This window comes from Thamnophis sirtalis, unplaced genomic scaffold (assembly GCF_051295495.1).
Source record: "Thamnophis sirtalis isolate CommonGarterSnake01/CBP01778 unplaced genomic scaffold, rThaSir2_p1.2 scaffold_2, whole genome shotgun sequence".
Taxonomy (NCBI): Eukaryota; Metazoa; Chordata; class Lepidosauria; order Squamata; family Natricidae; genus Thamnophis; species Thamnophis sirtalis.
The window spans coordinates 63,637,827-63,657,086 of record NW_028261382.1 but is presented as its reverse complement, the minus strand read 5'-3'; the positions used below and the strand labels follow the sequence as shown (position 1 = coordinate 63,657,086).

At 44.5% G+C, this 19,260-nt stretch overlaps 1 protein-coding gene across 2 annotated transcripts in view; it reads left to right on the top strand.

The window, feature by feature from the left end:
• ADGRD1 (adhesion G protein-coupled receptor D1) overlaps nucleotides 1-19,260 on the top strand; it is a 159,680-nt gene that overhangs the window by 99,057 nt on the left and 41,363 nt on the right. For both annotated transcript variants that reach the window (XM_087703755.1, XM_087703754.1), the window contains 3 exons: nucleotides 2,516-2,627; nucleotides 10,745-10,898; nucleotides 19,166-19,232. In XM_087703755.1, the coding sequence (XP_087559881.1) occupies nucleotides 2,516-2,627; nucleotides 10,745-10,898; nucleotides 19,166-19,232 (333 nt within the window). The remainder of the gene's footprint in view (nucleotides 1-2,515; nucleotides 2,628-10,744; nucleotides 10,899-19,165; nucleotides 19,233-19,260) is intronic.

Here is a 19,260-nt window from a genome sequence, read left to right as displayed (position 1 = left end):
CATCTTTAAGGGGATCAGACCCAAACATATTAACATGAAAACCACTTGAGCTGATTCTCAAAAGAGAGATGCGCTGATTGAAAGCCCAGACGGTTGGGGAGGGGGGTGGATACCAATAAAGAAGAATAATTTGTAGCACAGGGTTGAAATGAGAGGTCCTTGGTGCTCTCTAAGCTCTCGGAAAGCACCAGAACCCCTCAAACTAGGGTGAACCCCCCCCCAAAAATGAATGGGGAAATATTCATATTTCCTCTCCTCCCGTCCCTCGTTGTGGGGCGACTGCAAATTCTAGGAATTTATTCTACTTCCCTTATGTGGAACACAACAACTCTCAGCATTATGTTTTGCTTTTAATTCATGTTATTAAATCCAGAGGCACTTCGGGGAAAGGAGGGGAGAGAGACACCCGTTTCCCCCTCCCCCACAATTTTGCTGAACGTCAGGAAAGTTGCGTGAGCCTGCAGGGAGTCTGTGTCCATCAAAAGACTATCAAAAGCAGCCTAGTTAATATTGCAAAAGTTTATTGCACGGGAGCCAAGCAGGGTTGGCCTCAGGAAAGTATTACCCCAATTAAAACCTAGTTTTGTAACCTTGCCTTCCTAAATGGAGGGCTAAGCCAATTAAGAGGTTAGAGACAGAGACAGAGAGAGAGAGATGTCATGGCTTCTGATCAGGGGTGGGATTCTACTGATTCAGAACGGTTTGGGCAAGCCGGTAGCTCTGACTATCAGCTAGCCAAACCCGCCCACACCTGCGTTATGCTCACCTACATTCCTTTTCTGAAGCCCATCTGATAGGCACAGTAGAGTGGATTGCTGCGCTTCAGAAGAAAGAGAGAGAGAGAGACAAAGAGAAACAGAGAGACAGAGACAGAAAGAGAGGGAGGGAGGGAGGGAAAGAGAGACAAGACAGAGAGGAGAGATAGAAGAGAGAAAGAAAGAAAAAAGAAAGAAAGAGAAAGAGAGAGAAAGAAAGAGACAAAAGAAAGAAAGAGAAAGAGAGAGAGAAAGAAAGAAAAAGAAAGAGAAAGAGACAGAGAGAGAAAGAAAGAAAGAAAAAAGAAAGAAAGAGAGAATGAGAGAGAGTGAGAGAGAAAGAAAGAGAAAGAGAGAGAGACACAGAGAGAGACAGAGAGACAGAGAGAGAAAGAAAAAGAGTGAGAAAGAAAGAAAAAAGAAAGAGAGAGAAAGACAGAGAGAAAGAAAAAGTGAGAAAGAAAGAAAGAAAGAAAGAAAAAAGAAAGGAAGAGAAAGAGAAAGAGAAAGAAAGAGACAGAGAGAAAAAGAAAGAGAAATAGTGAGAAAGAAAGAAAGAAAAAAGAGAAAGAGAGAGAAAGAGAGAAAGAGACAGAGAGAGAAAAAGAAAGAGAGAGAAAGAGAGAAAGACACAGAGAGAGAGAAAGAGAGAGAAAGAGAGAAAGAGACAGAGAGACAGAGAGAGAAAGAAAGAGAACGTGAGAAATAAAAAAGAAAGGAGAAAGAAAGAGAAAGAGAGAGAGAGAGAAGGAAAGAAAGAGAGAGAAAAAGACAGAGAGAGAAAGAGAGAAAGAAAGAGACAGAGAGACCGCCTGCTGCCAATTACCTCCCACAGACCCATTAGATCTCACAGGGTTGGCCTCCTCCGGGTGCCATCTACCAGCCAATGTCACCTGGCTATTACCCGGGGGAGGGCCTTCTCTGTGGCAGCTCCGGCCCTCTGGAATGAACTCCCCGCAGGGATTCGGACCCTCACCTCTCTCCAGGCCTTCCGAAAAGCCGTCAAAACCTGGCTTTGTCGGCAGGCCTGGGATGATGAGTTCCCTCCCCTCTCGACATGTATGGTTGTGCGATTGTTGTCGACTTTTATTATTTGTATTTTGTCTTTTATGTTCCCCCTTTTTTTCCCCTTTGAATTGTTCGCCACCCTGAGTCCTCCCGGAGAAGGGCGGCATACAAATAATAAAATACCAATACCAATACCAATTTCTCAAGCTCCTTGGGGTGGAGAACAATTGCTGTAAAACTGAGTTTCCTGAAATAGACCACTAGACTCTTAAAACAACTGAAAAAATGATCTAGTCAAAAGAAAAGGCAACCAAAAGAGCAACATGCAAACAAAAGCAAATAAAACACCCCCAGCAGCAAAGCAAATTAAAGTTTAGTTTGTGTGCATTGTTTAATGGATTGCTAAATTGGCCACACGCACCTAGTCACATGACCTCCACAGCAGTAATGCTGAAGGTGATTTCTCTGCGTGTGTTCAGCGAACCAGTTGCCACCCCTGCTTCTGATGTAGAAGTGATGAGCACTTGGATATGTAGAATGGAACTCTTCTTGGTGGCCCACAAGTGGATGCCAACCGATTCTCCGTTCTTTCTGTAGACCAGAGTTTCTTCATCATGGCAACTTTAAGATGGGTAGACTTCAACTCCCAAGTAGACTGAAATATTTTAATTTTCAAAGCACTCCCAGAAGTCCCCAACCCAATATATTTTAATTTTCAGAGTACTAATAGATGTGCCTCTTTTCCCCACCAGCTCCGTCAGTACCATCCACAACCAGCGTTATCACATCCATGCCAATCTTTCCTTTGCTGTCTTGGTGGCTCAGATCTTGCTCCTTACCAGCTTCCAGTTTGAACCCGGGATGGTGAGTGAAGTGGATATGCTTCTGACTTGGGCGTCGATGGCAGAGAATAACAGAATATTGGAAGGGAAATAGGTGGTCTTCTAGTCTAACCGCCTGCTCGAGTAAGGTAAAGGTTCCCCTCGCACATCTGTGCTAGTTGTTCCTGACTCTAGGGGGTGGTGCCCATCTCCATTTAAAAGCTGAAGAGCCAGCGCTGTCCAAAGACGTCTCTGTGGTCATGTGGCTGGCATGACTCAATGCTAAAGGTGCACGGTACGCTGTTCTCTTCCCACCAAAGGTGGTTCCTATTTTTCTACTTGCATTATTTACATCCTTTTGAACTGCTACGTTGGCAGAAGCTGAGACAAGGAACGGAGCTCCCTCCGTTACACAGCACTAGGGATTCGAACCACCGAACTACTGACCTTTCTGGTCAACAAGCTCAGCGTCTTAGCCACTGAGCCACTGGGTCCCTTCCTGCTCAAGTAGGAGACCCAATACCAGTGCCTGTTTCCAGACAGTGTCTTCTTAAAAACCTCCAGTGATGGAGCACCCACAATTTATCACAATTCATGTCAATTATAGAACATAGAGCCAGAAGAGACCTTGGAGGTCTTCTAGGCCAACCCCCTGCTTGAGCAGGAGATCCTATGTCAGGGGTGTCAAACACAAGGCCTGCAGGCCAGATGTGGCCCACAATGTGGTCAGATCCAGCCTGCGTGGCCGTCTTGGAAAATGCAAGTGGCCAGATTGGTCGCTTTGGCCCGTTCTACCCAGTGTGAAGAGGAAACATACCAGCAGTTTGGGGAGTGGCATCTATCTGGCCATGACCACCCACTCGGCCACACCCAGTGAGTGGCATCAAGCTGGCCATGCCCACCCATTAAGCAACACCCAGTGAGTGATGTCAAGCTGGCCATGCCCACCCATTAGGCCACACCCAGTGAGTGGCATCAAGCTGGCCATGCCCACCCATTAGGCCACACCAGGTGAGTGATGTCAAGCTGGCCATGCCCACCCATTAGGCCACACCCAGTGACTGGCATCAAGCTGGCCATGTCCACCCAATAGGCCACACCCAGTGAGTGACGTCAAGCTGGCCATGCCCAAACAGCTGGCCATGCCCAGTGAGTGGCGTCATTCTGGCCATGCCTGCCTGGCCCTCTGAGGTCAACCACAGGCCTGATGTGTCCCTCAATGAAATTGAGTTTGACACCCCTTTCTGCTACCATTTCAGACAAATGGTTGCCCAATCTCTTCTTAAAAACCTTCGGTGATGGAACACCCACAACTTCTGGAGCCAAGACTTTCCACCGGCTAATTGTCCTCCCTGTGAGGAAATTCCCTTTTTAGTTCTAGGTGACTTCTCTCCTTGATTAGTTTCCATCCGTTGCTTCTTGTCCTGTCTTCTGGTGCTTTGGAGAATAATTTGAGCTCCTCTTCTTTGTGGCAGCCCCTTAAATACTGGACGACTGCTATCATGACACCCCTGGTCCTCCTTTTCTCTACACTGGCCATACCCAATTCCTGCAACTATTCTTCACACATTTTAGTCTCCAGTCCCTTAAAGCAGACTAAAGTCTTGTTTAGTAACGGAAATGTTGAACTCGATTGGGGTTTTAATCAAGGATTACCCACATAGTCCAGCTCTGGTGCTTCCTTCTCCCCAACACCATTACTGACAAGTGGCAGTCCAGTCTCTTCTTGAAAGCTTCTAGGGATGAAGCTTCCACAACATCTGAAGGCAACTTCTGTTCCATGGGTTGATTGTTCTCACTGTCAGAAAATTCCTCCTTATTTCCAGGTTGAATCTCTCCTTGTTCAGTTTCCATCCATTATTCCTTGTCCGGCCTTCAGGTGCCTTGGAAAGTAGGTTGACCCCCTCCCCTCTGTGGCAGCCCCTCAAATATTGGAAGGCTGCTATCCTGTTTCCTCTGGTCCTTCACTTCACTAGACTAACTAGGCCCAGTTCCTGCAATGGTTCATCGTATGTTTTAATCTCTAGGCCTTTGAATGTCTGAGATAGATTCAGATTAACAGAGTTGGAAGGGACCTTGTAGGTCATCTAGTCCAACCCCCTGCCCAATCAGGAGACACTATGCCATTTCTGACAGATGGCAGTCCAATCACTCTTTGAAAGCCTCCAGTGATGAAGCTCCCACAATTTCCGAAGGCAACTTCTGTTCCATGGGTTGATTGTTCTCACTGTCAGGAAATTTCTCCTTATTTCCAGGTTGAATCTCTCCTTGTTCAGTTTCCATCCATGATTCCTTGTCTGGCCTTCTGGTGCTTTGGAAAATAGCTGGACCCCCCCTTCTTTGTAGCAGTCCCTCATATATCGGAAGACTGTTATCCTGTCACCCCTGGTCCTTCTCTTCACAGAAGAACAGCACATGGCTCATCTGAGAAATGTCTCAAGGCTTATCCAAATATTTATCTCTTCCACCCAATTTTGCCTCAACAGAACATTCCTGCGTGACAATGCACATTGCCACCCAGTTCTGCACTCCTTACTCCTTTGAAAGGAAGGCCCTGGCCTTTTGAAGCATACCCCTCTTTATTTTTAGACAATTTGTCACAGCGTTGTTATAAATGGCGGCCGCTGTGGTGACAGGCATATAATGCCGGTGGCATTTAAATAAGGAGGTTATTCGTTGCACATTTGTTCGACAGGCGTCGGTACATACTAAACGTGACAAAATGCTTGTGTTTTCCCTTTGATTTGCACCGAAAAATAAAGGCAGGGATTAATCACGGCACAGCAGTCGCTGTTTAACTTGATAATTAATACTATTAATAACCGTAATGATAATCGTGTGGTTTCATCGGAAATTCTCCTGGCATTTGGTCAAACGTGGACTCCCTGTATTTCCCTGGGAGGGGAAAAAACAGCACAGCAAAGAAGCAATAAAATGTGAAGAAATTATATTTGGGATACACACACACACACACACACACACACACACACACACACACCCCTGGGGTTTTCCCTTGCATATGTGTGAATGTTAACAAACGGCTCAGACTCCCACCTACAAAATACAAAATCGATTTCATTCATTCAGCGTAACATTCTCTCTGGTTCCACTTTATTGGAGCAGAGTTGACAGTCCTTCGTTTTTTTTCCCGGTCCTAGGGGGAAAAAATAAAGTAATAATAGCAGCAAAATTTTCTCTATTTGTCACTTTGAGAGGATGGCGTAGAGAGGTTGCCATTTTCCCCCCCTGCGGTGCTCTGAAATTATTATTATTATTATGGGGTGCTGCTGTGCATTTTAGGGATGGGGGGGAAACAACTTAGAAATAAATGGGTTGTATACAGCGACTTAGTAATCCATGTTTCTTTCACAATGGGGAGTCAACAACAGATTAACAGGGTTGGAAGAGACCTTCTAGGTCATCTAGTCTCAAGCAAGAGATCCTACACCATTTCTGACAAATGGCTGTCCAATCTCTTCTTGAAAGTCTCAAGTGATGAAGCTCCCAAAACTTTCAAAGGTAAATTCTGTTCCATTGGTTGATTGTTGTCACTGTCAGAAAATTTATCCTTATTTCCAGGTTGAATCTCTCCTTGTTCAGTTTCCATCCATTATTCCTTGTCTGGCCTTCAGGTGCTTTGGAAAATAGCTTGACCGTCTCCACTCTGTGGTGACCCTCAAATATTGGAAGATGCTCTTCTGTCTCCCCTGGTCCTTCTCTTCACTAGACTAGCCATGCTCGGTTCCTGCAATCGTTCATCATATGTTTTAGTCTCCAGTCCCCTCATCATCCTGGTTGCTCTTCTCTGCACATTTTCTAGAGTCTCAACATCTTTTTTATAGTGTGGTGACCAAAACTGGATGCAGGATTCTAGGTGTGGTCTTACTAGGGCTTTATAGAGTAGTATTGGTACCTCACTTGATCTTGATTGTATCCCTGTGTTAATGCAATTTAGGATTGCATTGGGATGTGTATAGAATAAATAACAGAGTTGGAAGGGACCCCAGAGGTCTTCTAGTCCAAGCCCCTGCTCGAGCAGGAAGCCCTATATCATTTCAGACAAATGGCTGTTCAGTCTCTTCTTGAAACTTTTTTCCCCTGAAGTTCTAATTATCCGTTGAAGTCCGTGTCTGTCTTGTTGGGTTGCAGAACCAAACCAGACAGATATAGAGGTGCAGATGACAGAGTCCATCATTCCTCTGTAGGAACTGTTCCTGACTTAGGAGAAAATAAATATATCTATTGAGATATCTCGACAACAGGGAAGAAGGTGTGGAGTGGAGTTCCCTTGAAACTTCTCTCTAATGCATCCAGGATCCAGTCATGGAGAAGAGAAGAAGCAGCATTCTAATTTTGGCAAGGCAACTAGGTGACACTTCAGTGAGTGTTGCCTAGGTAAGCTAAGTCACCTGGTTGCTAAGCAATCTGACAATGTTTGTCTAGCTTGCAGAATGGTGTCAAAAGCTTAGTTCTGTTCTTCCAACGAAGAGAAGGGAGTGCATGTGTGACAGGTGGCATCAGAGATGCTGACCTACAGATGCTCGTGGGAGGGGATGAATTTAAAAAAAGGTTGTGTGTATTGTGTACTGGGCTTCAGTAGGCAAGAACCAGACCAGCATGGTTCCAACAGCTTTTATTGACTCAAAAATGGAACTGAGGAACTGCAGGCAAATGCCTGTGATTTATACTTTAGGCCCACAGAGCCTTAACTAATCATAGTACCAGAAAAAGCCCGCCCAAATATAAATGTTCTACATTTCCCTCCAAAACAGTTGGGGTCATCTAAAGGTTAGTTTCACTTTAGCACAGTTAACAGAGTCATCTAAAGGTTAGTTTCACTTTAGCACAGTTAACAGTTGGGGGTCATCTAAAGATTAGTTTCACTTTAGCACAGTTAACAATTAGGGTCATCTAAAGATTAGTTTCACTTTAGCACAGTTAACAGGGTCATCTAAAGGTTAGTTTCACTTTAGCACAGTTAACAGTTGGGGGTCATCTAAAGGTTAGTTTCACTTTAGCACATTTAACACAACTATATACATTCAATGCTTAACAGTGTGACTTTCTCTAACAAGAAGAAATCCCTCTGTGTCTGGATTACAGTTGATGGGAAAGGAGAGGACATGTTAAGACCAGGATGAAAGTAGGGTTAGGACAAAGAAGTTGGATGGAGGAAAATGGCATCAATTGTAGCCGATTCTTTGTCCAACTTCTCTGGGTTACTTCCATGGCTCATAAATGTGATTTTCTGCCCACCTATGGCAATTTGAACATCTCACTCTTCTCTGGTGATATCAATTTCCTTCTGATTACCCCTTCTAGCTCATCAGAGGCAGCTCCTGACAGTGAGAAGAATTAATCAGTAGAATGACATGCCTCCAGAAGTTGTGGGTGCTCCAACACTGGAGGTTTCTGAGAAGAAACTGGACAACCGTTCGTCTGAAATGTTACAGGGCTGTGATGATGAACCTATGCCACGCGTGCCACAGGTGGCACACAGTGCCCTCTCTGTGCCCATGCGAGCACAGTGTTCAGCTCTGCCGCGCCTGCGTGCCTGCCTGCCACTGGCCAGCTGGTCATTGGGTCTCTGCTGCACATGTGCGGGGGTGGGGAGAGTGCTGGGGGGTCATGCGTGCATGCACCGGGGAGAGCACATTTGGGGGTGGTGGAGTGCATGCATGGGGGCTGCATGCGCATGCACAGGGTGGGGCACGTGCGAGGGAACATGCATATGCATGGGGGCATATATATACATGGGGGGGCATGTGCGCATTGCATTTTGGGGGTTCGGGTACGCCCGCATTTGCGTGCACACATGCTTTGGGCACTCGGTCTGGAATAGACTTGAGCAGGGTGCTGGACTAGAAGACCTCCAAGGTCACTTCCAACTCTGTTATTCTACTATTCTCCTTGAGAGAGCAGGAGTAGGATTCATGTGGCAAAGTTGCAACATATGGGGGAAAACAGACTCCTCAGATTTCCTAAGCAAGATCATTTTTTTTTCTTCCCACTGCCTAAGTGTGGTGTTTTTCAACCTTGGCAATGTGAAGATCTGTGGATTTCAGTTCTCAGAATTCACCAGCCAGCCCTACTTATCTTACAGTTGCCAAGGTGGAGAAACACTGGCCTAGTGGATCATTTTTAACACAATCTCTTAGTGTTCTGATGCGGCTCGGAAACATGACAAAACCTCTGTAGTTAAATAAGCGCTTTATCAGGAGCAACAGCAGACCCAGTTAAAAGTCTCTCTCTCTCACACACAGCAGGCTAACAAGTCCGTCTGGCAGGGAGAAGAATGGCTGTCTGCCACATTTATTCATCTCCACTCCCTACCTTTTATCCCCAGAGCTAGAGTGGAGCTTCGCTAGCTGTGGTGGCTCTTCCATCCCAAGAACCGGCCCATAGATTTCCACTGCTCTCCTCTGCCTTCAGTGCATCGGTGAGTCAGGCACTGGGCCCAGCTGTTTCTCCTCTTCCTCATCAGCCACCCCCAGACCTGGAGGCTGTTGACTCTCCATCTGAGGGCTGACAGACGGCCCAGGCGCCATCTCTGTCTCTGTCTCTCCCTTTTCCCCCTTGGAGCTCCCGGGTTGCCTTGACCCCAGCTCCCACACTTCCTCCCCCTCTGATTCAGCTGCTGGAGGAGATGACGGCCCACAGGCCATAACACTTAGGCTCCAAAAAATCACCAACCAACCAGAAGGAACTGAGAGCTTTAGAAGATCACGATGTCCTATTGATGCAAATCTCGTTGGACAAGATATTTGGCGAGCTCTTCGAAATCTCCCTTCTCTGAATACAATTTGAATCTTACTTTCCGCAGAATGAATCCATTTCTTGATTTCCTAACCATGAAACTTACTTTCCAGGGAATTTACATATTTATGAATTTAATCCATTCACACGGGCGTCTGTCTGGTAGATATGACTCTAGGCGACTAACTATTAAAGATGAAATAAAAACAGGTTGAAAACAACCATTACTTTTAAAAAAATCCCAATGTGAATAGCATAAAACAGCAGCTGACAACATTCAACCCCACAATGAAATGGGCTACACCCATATTCATGGGCCCCCAGGCTTTATGACAATGTCAGAATGTTAATGTCTCGAAAAAGGCTAGCAGAATTGCTGCCAATCTATTATAAATTCTCAACCACCCAGGATAGGATTGTCCCAAAGGTGCTTTTTCAAAAGACAACTGGACCTTGGTTCCCCCCCCCCCCCTGAAGATATTTCACTTCTCATCCAAGAAGCTTCTTCAGTTCTTGGTCAGAAGTCAGAAACCTGAAATCCTAAGTCAGAACTGAAGAAGCTTCTTGGATGAGAAGTGAAACATCTTCAAGGGGGAAAAAAAAACAAAGTCCAATTGCCTTTTGAAAAAGCACTTTTGGGGCAGCTGTTCTGACAGTGTGTGTGTATGTGTGTGTGTGTGTGTGAGAGAGAGAGACAGAGAGACAGAGACAGAGGGAGACAGAGAAAGAGGAAAAGAGAAAGAAAGAAAAAGGAATGAAAGAAAAAAGAGAAGAAAAAGAAAAAGAAAAAGAGAGAGAAGAAAAGAGAAAAAAGGGAGAGGAGATAGAGAGAAAGAGGATAAGAGAGAGAAAGAAAAATGAAAGGAAGAGAGCAAAAAGAGGAGAAAGAGAAAAAGAGAAGAGAAAAATGGAGAACGAGAGAGATGGAGAGAAAGAACAGGAGAGAAACAAAGAGAGAGAAAGCCAAAGAGAAAAAGAGAAAAAAAGAAAAAAGAGAGAGACAGAGAAAGAGAAAGGGAAAGAAAGAAAGGAAAAGAAAAAAGAAAGAAAAACATGAGAGAGCAAAAAAAGAAGGGAAAAAGAGAGAAGAAAAGAGAAAAGAGAGAGAGAGAGAAAGCAAAAGAGAAAAAGAAAGAAAGAGAAAGAAAGAGATAGACCTATTGTTATAATAATATTGTTCTAGTAACCTCTTATTAAATCAGCTGGCTTCTTACAAACCTTCAGATCTTGGCAAGAGACTATGATAGTATAAACAAGGTCTCCATATCATCAAAAGGCACCACAACATTTGCATCTCTTTTTGAGTTGGGTAGGTGGAGCACATTTTGACCACCTGGGGTGAGGTGAGAAGACTTCTCCTCCTCACCTTTCCTGTTCATTGGGCTGGTTTTGTCTTTTTTGCAGGTGCCCTGCAAAATCCTGGCGATTCTCCTTCACTTCTTCTTCTTGAGCACTTTCGCATGGATGCTGGTGGAAGGCTTCCATCTCTACAGCATGGTGATCAAAGTCTTTGGCTCGGAAGAGAACAAGCTCTTATACTACTATGGCATTGGATGGGGTAAGTCACGAACACAGTTGTGGGATTGGATGATCATAGAACTATGGCTAAGGAGGATTCCCTCCATTGAGTTCTATGGAGAAACTTCCATTCTAAGTTCCACTGGGATCTCAACGTCCACTTGATGGCACAAGAGAAGAAAAAAATCAGAATGACAAAGTATTTGTTCTGACCGAGGCTTCCCAAGAGCATGAAGCAAACTCCTGGTCCTGGCAAAAAACCCTTTTTATTAATTTGCTGTGAATTCTGATCATTCACATCCAGCAAAGTCATTCAAGGGAGGATTTACAGTCACAGACCTTATCTGGCTTGGAGAGCTGCCAGGCCGATATCTGCAGAACTTGGCAAGGAGTCTCGGAGACACACGAACCAATTAAGCAAACTAATTGTCTCCTGCAAACTCCACTCCCCTTTCGCTCATCTTTATTTCCTCTGGGAGGGGCCATTCACTGACCACCTGTGGCCTGACTTCCAAGTCGACCCCTGTTCTTTAGCTGTTCCTTTCATCTGGCAGCTCTGTGCATGCACACACTGGGAACAGGCTCCAGCTCTTCGTCTGCCTCACTGATGTCTGACTCCGAAGGCAGCTGATAACTTGCAAACGGCCCTGGCCCCCTCTCTGCCTCTCATGCAGAGCCCTCATCAGAGCCTTTCCCAGACTCCAGGACTGGCCCATCTTCCCTCCCCCACAACCTCCTCACTTTTCACAACAGTATCCTCCTTAAATCTTAACAGTCTGGAAATGCAAAGAACCAAAGGAATGCTTTTCCCATCCTAGGGAGGGTGTTGGCTGCATATAAATTGGACAAATAAATAAGTGAACTAATGAAAAAGACCCTCCCTCCTTTCAGATTCTAATCAGAAAATTGCGCTATTACCGTTGGGATTCAGAGCCCTGTTGCAAGACAGCCCGATTATCCCACTTGGAAAACGTCGCCTCTCAATTCTTCTGCTTCCTTCTGAATCTTACCCTTTTGCTAGTAATTAACCCATGCTTAGCATCTTAGAATATCAGAAGGGAAGTGCCAATATTGAATTATAAATTTTTTGCATCAAACCTTCTATCTCTCTTTCCTGACGCAAGGACTTATCTATTATTGAATTTCTTTGCATGTCTGCTTGCTTGGTTCCTTGTGGAATTGCAGTTTAGATGGACTAGATCCAGGCTGCAAAACCATTAAAGAAAGGTAGAACGTCTCCATAGCTTTGCTAGCTTCTAGGCCACCATGCCATGCATTATTCTCTGGAATATTTGTAGTTCAGGGTGAAATGAGGCCTCATGGTGCTTTCTGAGCTTGGTTGGTTTTTTTTTGCAGGTGTTTCATTAACCAAACTAGGTAACATCATCAGTTCTTGGTGCCTTCTGAGCTTGGTTGTTTTCTTGCAGATGTTTCATTACCCAATCTAGGTAGCATCATCACTGCGGATGATGTTACTTAGTTGGATAATAAAGCATCTGCAAGAAAATAACCAAGCTCAGAGAACACCAAGGGCCCCTCATCTCTGGATTCTACACTCCTGGAGGCCTAGCTGTCCCTAATGGGAAGAATTCATATTCATCGTGATTAATTCACTTCCAACAAATTAGAAATGAGTGTTTTTTTAAATACCCACAAGTATCTGGCAGACTGTTTTTCTGTTTAAACAACTGTTTGTAGAACATCTCAGTGGGGGTCCTTCTTGATTGCCTTTCCTCTTGAAATGCAATGTTTTTTATATCAAAAGTTGTGCTTGCCTTCCTTATCTTCTGCGTTCATTCAAAGCAGGCGGCACTAAAGACATTTGCCAAAACGTAGAAAGAAAGCAAAATCCTATAATAATTGTAAGACAGAGGAGCCGGTATCCTGAAACCTGTTCTGAGCTAATGGAGGAAAGAGGAATGACTGAAATCCCACCATTACTCTGGATATTTTGGACAAGAAACGAACATTAAAAAATTATGAGGCTCAACACTAGCAGCCATTGCTCAAGAAACCTATTTGTCCCCAAATGCAATGTGAAATGCGTATATTTATGGCTTTTTAACGATTCATTTCATGTTTAATATACTTATGACTCAGCTGGATCTCCAGCTGTGCAGAATTCCACGGATTTGGGATTCAAAATCAAACTTCTGACAAAGAAGAGCTTGTTATGGGAAAAAATAGATAGATTAGATAGATAGACAGACAGTAGATAGATTGATGGATAGATAGATAGTAGATTGATAGCAGATAGATAGATAGATAAATTGATAGATAGATAAAGTAAGATAGATACATGATAGATAGATGTTGGATAGGATAGATGATAGGATAGATAGATGATATAGATAATAGATATAGATGATAGATAGATATTATATAGATGTTAGATAGATGATAGATAGATGATAGATGATAGATAAATGATATAGATAAGATATAGATAGATAGATATAGATGATAGAATAGATAGATGGTAGATATAGATATAGATAGATGATAGATAGAAGATAGATGATGGATGATGGATAGATGATGGATAGATGATAGACAGACAGACACAGACAGAACAACAGAATGACAGACCAACAGACAGATAGATAGATGATAGAGGGTAGATAGAGAGAAAAATTATAGATAGATAATATAGATAAGTAGGATAGAGAGAGAGAGATGTTAGGATAGATAGATAGATAGATAGATAGATAGATAGATAGATAGATGATAGATAGATAGATGATAGATAGATAGATAGATAGATAGATAGATAGATAGATAGATAGATAGATAGATCATATTTCCTGCCTAGGCAGGGGGTTGAAGACCTCCAAGGTCCCTTCCAACCAAGAATTTTTGGAAGGAGTTGACATTATGAATAATAATAGCACCAGAAACGTTTTCATTGCCTCTTTCAACTGTCTGTTACTCTCCCTGCTCTACACAAAAGTATAAAAATCGAGACGTTTTGAGGCGGATTCCACTTTAAGCTGCCGAGCTACAACTTTGCGTGAGTGAAATAAGATCATAGTGCATCTGTTTCTAATCACTTCACGGTTGGCGAAGAATTCTGAACCAATCTTATTATAGCCAATCTATCGCTGTTAAACCTCCAGCCAAGCATTGAAATGAGGACACCCACCCACCGAGGGAGACATCCTAAAACAATTTCAATCTCATGACCTAAAATGGATTTAATTCTTTGCCGTGTCTCGGAGGGGTTGAGCCTTCGGAGGCAAATCTGTTTATTTCAGATTAGCCAAATAATCCCAGTTGCATTTAGCCGTGGCGATCCACCAAATCCTGTCTGTATTTTACTCAAAATCACCTTCTCATTTTTCCAGTACGAGACACACACAACACACAATGACCACACTCTCTCTGCAAGGAGGAACTTTAGCAGCAGTTCCTGTTACGTGCAACAAAATTTCTTCGGTTATCCAGTTGGTTAGTCTGCATTTCACCTCCATAAGTTTCATTATCTTACCGAGAAACTCTCTGTTTAATTTTCTTCTTCGATGCAACTCTGAGCTGATAAATAATCGAGTTAAACCCCAGGAGCATCTGAGATGCACTTTGAAGGGGGAAAAATCAGCCAGGTTACAGCTATTTAACACCTTGGCTGAACTCTTTTCGGGGGTAACAGGAATATTTATGAGCGTTTATTCTTTTATTAAGGGACGTGGTGACTCAGTGGCTAAGATGCTGAGCTTGTCGATCAGAAAGGTCGGCAGTTCGGTGGTTCAAATCCCTAGCTCCGTGTAATTGAGTGAGCCCTCGTTACTCGTTGCAGCTTGTGTCAACCTAGCAGTTTGAAAGCAGGTAAAAAATGCAAGTAGAAAAATAGGAGCCACCTTTGGTGGGAAGGTAACAGCATTCTGTGCACCTTCAGTGTTTAGTCGTGCCGGCCACGTGACCACGGAGACGTCTTCGGACAGCATTGGCTCTTCAGCTTTGAAACTGAGATGAGCACCGCCCCCTAGAGTCGGGAACGACTAGCACATATGTGCAAGGGGAACATTTACCTTTACTATGTACCTTTACTATTCTTTTATTCCCCCCCCCCCCCTTCTTAAGCCGTGAATTTAGAAACTCTTATTGGAATGGATCTTTAGCATCTATCAAAGAAGAAAAAGAAGAAACTCAAAGGGAATTTTCTCCCGGGAGATGAAATTGCTTCAGATGAAGCAGAGAGGGTGAAAAATGTGGGACCTTTGTCCTCCTCCAATTCAGAAGATGCATTGCAGTTGGGCTGGTGGCAATCATCTACAGCAATGAGGTCTACCATACACGGGGCAACCACACCTAAGTGGGTGAATGGGGAAGTCCTAGTGCTTTCTATTCTTGTAAATGGTGGGCAGTGGACTGCTTCCACTGATGTCTGGGGGAGGGGGAGAAGGAGGAGAAAGAGGAGGAGGAGGAGGAAAAAGGAGGAAGAGAAAGAGGAGGAGGAGGAGAAGGAGGAGGAGGAGGAAGAAGGAGGAGAAAGAAGAGAAGGAGGAGGGGGAGGAAGGGAAAAGAAGAAGGAGGAGGAGGGAGGAGGATGATGAAGAAGAGGATGATGATGAAGAAGAAGAGGATGAAGAAGAGGAGGAATAAGGGGAAGGAGGAGGAGGAAGAAGGAGGAGAAAGAGGAGGAGGGGGAAGAGAAGAAGAAAAAGGAGGGGAAGAAGGAGGAGGAGGAGAAGGAGGAGGTGGAGGAGGTGGAGGAAGAGAAAAGAAGGAAGGGGAAGGAGGAGGATGAAGAAGAGGATGAAGAAGAAGAGGAGGATGAGAAGGAGAAAGAAGAAGAAAGAGGAGAAGGAAGAGGAAGGGAGGAGGGGAAAAGAAAAAGGAGTAGAGAAGAAGGAGGAAGGAGGAGGATGAAGAGAAGAAGAAGAAGAAAAGAAAAAGAAAAAAGAAGAAGAAGAAGAAGAAGAAGAAGAAGAAGAAGAAGAAGAAGAAGAAGAAGAAGAAGAAGAACCACCACCCAGTGCTGTTGCTTCGGTTCCCTCTTAGATGCAAGACATGCTTCAGAGACCCCACCCACCCCCATTCAAGGAGGTGTCTTTTTCCAGTCCTCCTCAAAGCAAAGCCCCTCCTCAAACATCTCCACCACCCCTCTGCTTTCCAGTCCTTTTTTCACCCCCCCTTTTTAGGACTCATGAAACAGTAGCGTTTTCTTGCTCCCATCTTCCATCCCTGTCGTACATCGATCGTAGACTCGCTTTGTTTCCAGTAATGCCTGCTAGTTTCCTATTATGCATCCATATGCCGCTGTAATTGAATTTGCAACACTTTGCCAGAAATCTATCTTTCTTTAGCAACACCGATAATGAAGAGGGAGCCAACTGTGAAGCCTGCCCGTACGCAGCCCCTAGAATTTCCTTGCAAAATGTGATCAAAGATTGTGGCTATTAAAGCATCAAACCACAAAAAATGAGGGTGATTTTAAGGGCTGTCATATTGCCTTTTCGTGTAGCTGCTGCTTCACTCAAGGCCCAGCTGGTGATCAGCCTAATAAAATTCAAGAAAAATGGAGCATCCCAACTCTTTATCTTAGGACCATTTTGCTTGTGGCTACGTAGGGATTCAAGGCTGCTACCTTTTTTGACTCCATCCTCTGGTTACAGTATAGCCTTTATTGTCATTGTACGTTCATGTATACAATGAAATTGGTTATTCCACTCCTTCTCCTTACACTTTCAATGCTAAATTAGCATTGAAATTTAGAATAGAACGGAGCTGGGAGCTAGTCTAGTCCCCTACTCAAGCAGGAGAACTTATACCATTTCAGACAAATGTCCAAGATGTTCTTCATATGGTTTAGTCTCCAGACCTTTGATCACCTTAGTTCAGGGGTCGGCAAAGCTAAACACTCAAAGAGCCATTTGGACCCATTTCCCATGGAAAAGAAAACACCGGGAGCCACAAAGGTCCTAACCGGAAGCCCCCTGTTCAATTCCAGGGCTGACCAGAAGTTCAGTTCCCCACCATAGAATCTCCTCCTAGTGCAGTGTACCTTTTCCTCTACCTGTCATAACCAAAATCCCTATCAATTGTGGAGACAACTGGAAAACCCTCCCCTTGCCATAGAGTCTTCTCCTGGTGCACTGTGCTTCTCCCCCCCCCCCCCACCGGAAGCTCCTCTCAAAATTGTGGTGCCAACCAGTGACGGAGCTGCAGCAGAGGGAGGAAAGAGCCATATGCGGCTCCAGAGCCACAGTTTGCTGACTCCTGCCTTATTTGCTCTTCTCTGAACTCTCTCCAAAGTCTCAACATCTTTTTTGTAGTACGGTGACCAAAACTGGTCGCAGTATTGTTGAATAGAGCCCATTGTTCAAGTCTGTCAGGATCTTTTGGGGGTCCTGAGCTTGGCTTCTGGGATGTTGGCTATTCTTGTCAATTTAGTGTCATCTGCAAATTTGATCAGTTCCCCTTCTATTCCTTCATCTAACTCATTTATGAAGATATTGAAGAGTGCTAGGCCCAAGATAAAATATGAATTACTCCTTCAGTCTTCCCACAAATCTGTACTTGGGCCATACTACAGGTAGTTCCCAATTTATGGCCATTTGCTTCATGATGGTTCAAAGTTACAACAGCTTTGGAAAAAGGGTTCCAAGACCTGTATTTTCACTTAGATCATTGTACCTATTGTTGTCACCAGTGGCCAGTGGAGCTGGCAGCAGATTCGGACAGTGAGGAGGTTGGGGAGGAAGATGGACCAGTCCTGGAGTCTGGGGAAGGCTCAGATGATGGCTCTATGTTGAAGGCAGGGAGGGGGCCAGAGCCGTCTGACAGTTATCAGCTGTCTTCAGAGTCAGACATCAGTGAGGCAGACAAACAGCTGGAGTCTGTTCCCAGTGTGCGCATGCGCAGAGTTGCCAGAAAAAGGGAACAGCTAAAGAACAGGGGTTGACTTGGGAGTAAGGCCACAGGTGGACAATGAATGGTCCCCCCAGAGGATTTAAAAGAGGAGCGAAAGAGGAGGGGAGTTTGCAGGAGACCATCAGTTCGCTTAATTGGTTTGTGACTCTCCGAGCCTCCTTGCCAAGTTTTGCAGATATCGGCCTGGCAGCTCTCCAAGCCAGATAAGGTCTGTGACCATAAATCCTCCCTGGAAAGACTTTGCTGGATGTGAATGAGCAGAATTCACAGTTAATTAGTAAAAGGGGTTTTTGTCGGGACCAGGAATTTACTTCAGGCTCTTGGGAAGCCTCGGTCAGAACACAGTACCACCTCTGTGGATAAGTCAGCTTCTTGGCAACCAGCTTGTATTGAGAACTGGTTGCAACATCGTGTAATTTTGTAATTTGTGATCTTATTTTTTTTGCCGGTTTCTGGTAAAAGATGCCCATTGAGGAAGCTGGATTTGCTCAATGACCGTGTCAGTCACTGAACAACCTTTGATTCGCTTGCTGTTAAAAATGGTTATAAAATCAGATCTCACTCAGCTTATAATTGCAATGATCTACAATGGAAATCCCAGTCTCACTTGTGTTCATCTGTCAATGATTATCTGTCATGGGCAATCATTTTTTTTGTGTTCAGGACCACATGTGGATGATGCAGAAGTGTACTGATGGCAGTGATAAGAGGAAGCAAATATTATCCCCAAAAAGAATGTGGGAACTTTCATAGTCATAGAACAGGGGTTGGCATCCTTAAACACTCGAAGAGCCACAAATGTCCTAATCAGTTCTAACCCTCCATTCAATTCTGGAGCCGACTAGAAGTCTGGTTCCCCCACCACAGAGTCTCCTCCTAGTGTGGCATCCTTTTTCCTCTGCTGACCGGAAGTCCGGTTACCCCACCATAGAGTCTCCTCCTAGCATGGCATCCTTTTTCCTCTGCTGACCGGAAGTCCGGTTCCCCCACCATAGAGTCTCCTCCTAGCGTGGCATCCTTTTTCCTCTGCTGACAGGAAGTCCGGTTGCCCCACCATAGAGTCTCCTCCTAGCGCGGCATCCTTTTTCCTCTGCTAACCGGAGGTCCGGTTCCCCCACCGTAGAGTCTCCTCCTAGCCCAGTATCCTTTTTCCTCTACCTGTCCTAACGGAAAGCCCTATCAATTATGGAGCCAATCGGCGACAGGGAGCCACAACAGAACACAACAGAACACCACACACACACAGAACACAACAGAAGGACGGAAGAGTAATGTGTGGCTCCAGAGCCACGGGTTGCTGACCTCTGGTTTATAGAAGAACCACATTTATAATATTTAAACCACATCCAGTAGTTTCGTGATGGCTTTCCTGGACCATCCTTCTATCTTTACCCTCTTCTGATGAAGATGCTAACACTCCCCTCTTCATTCCTGCAGGCTGCCCATTCCTGATCTGTGTCATTTCCGCAACGACATCTGTGGAAAGCTATGGAGAAGTCAACAAGTAAGTTCTGGAAATGAGAAACTATACA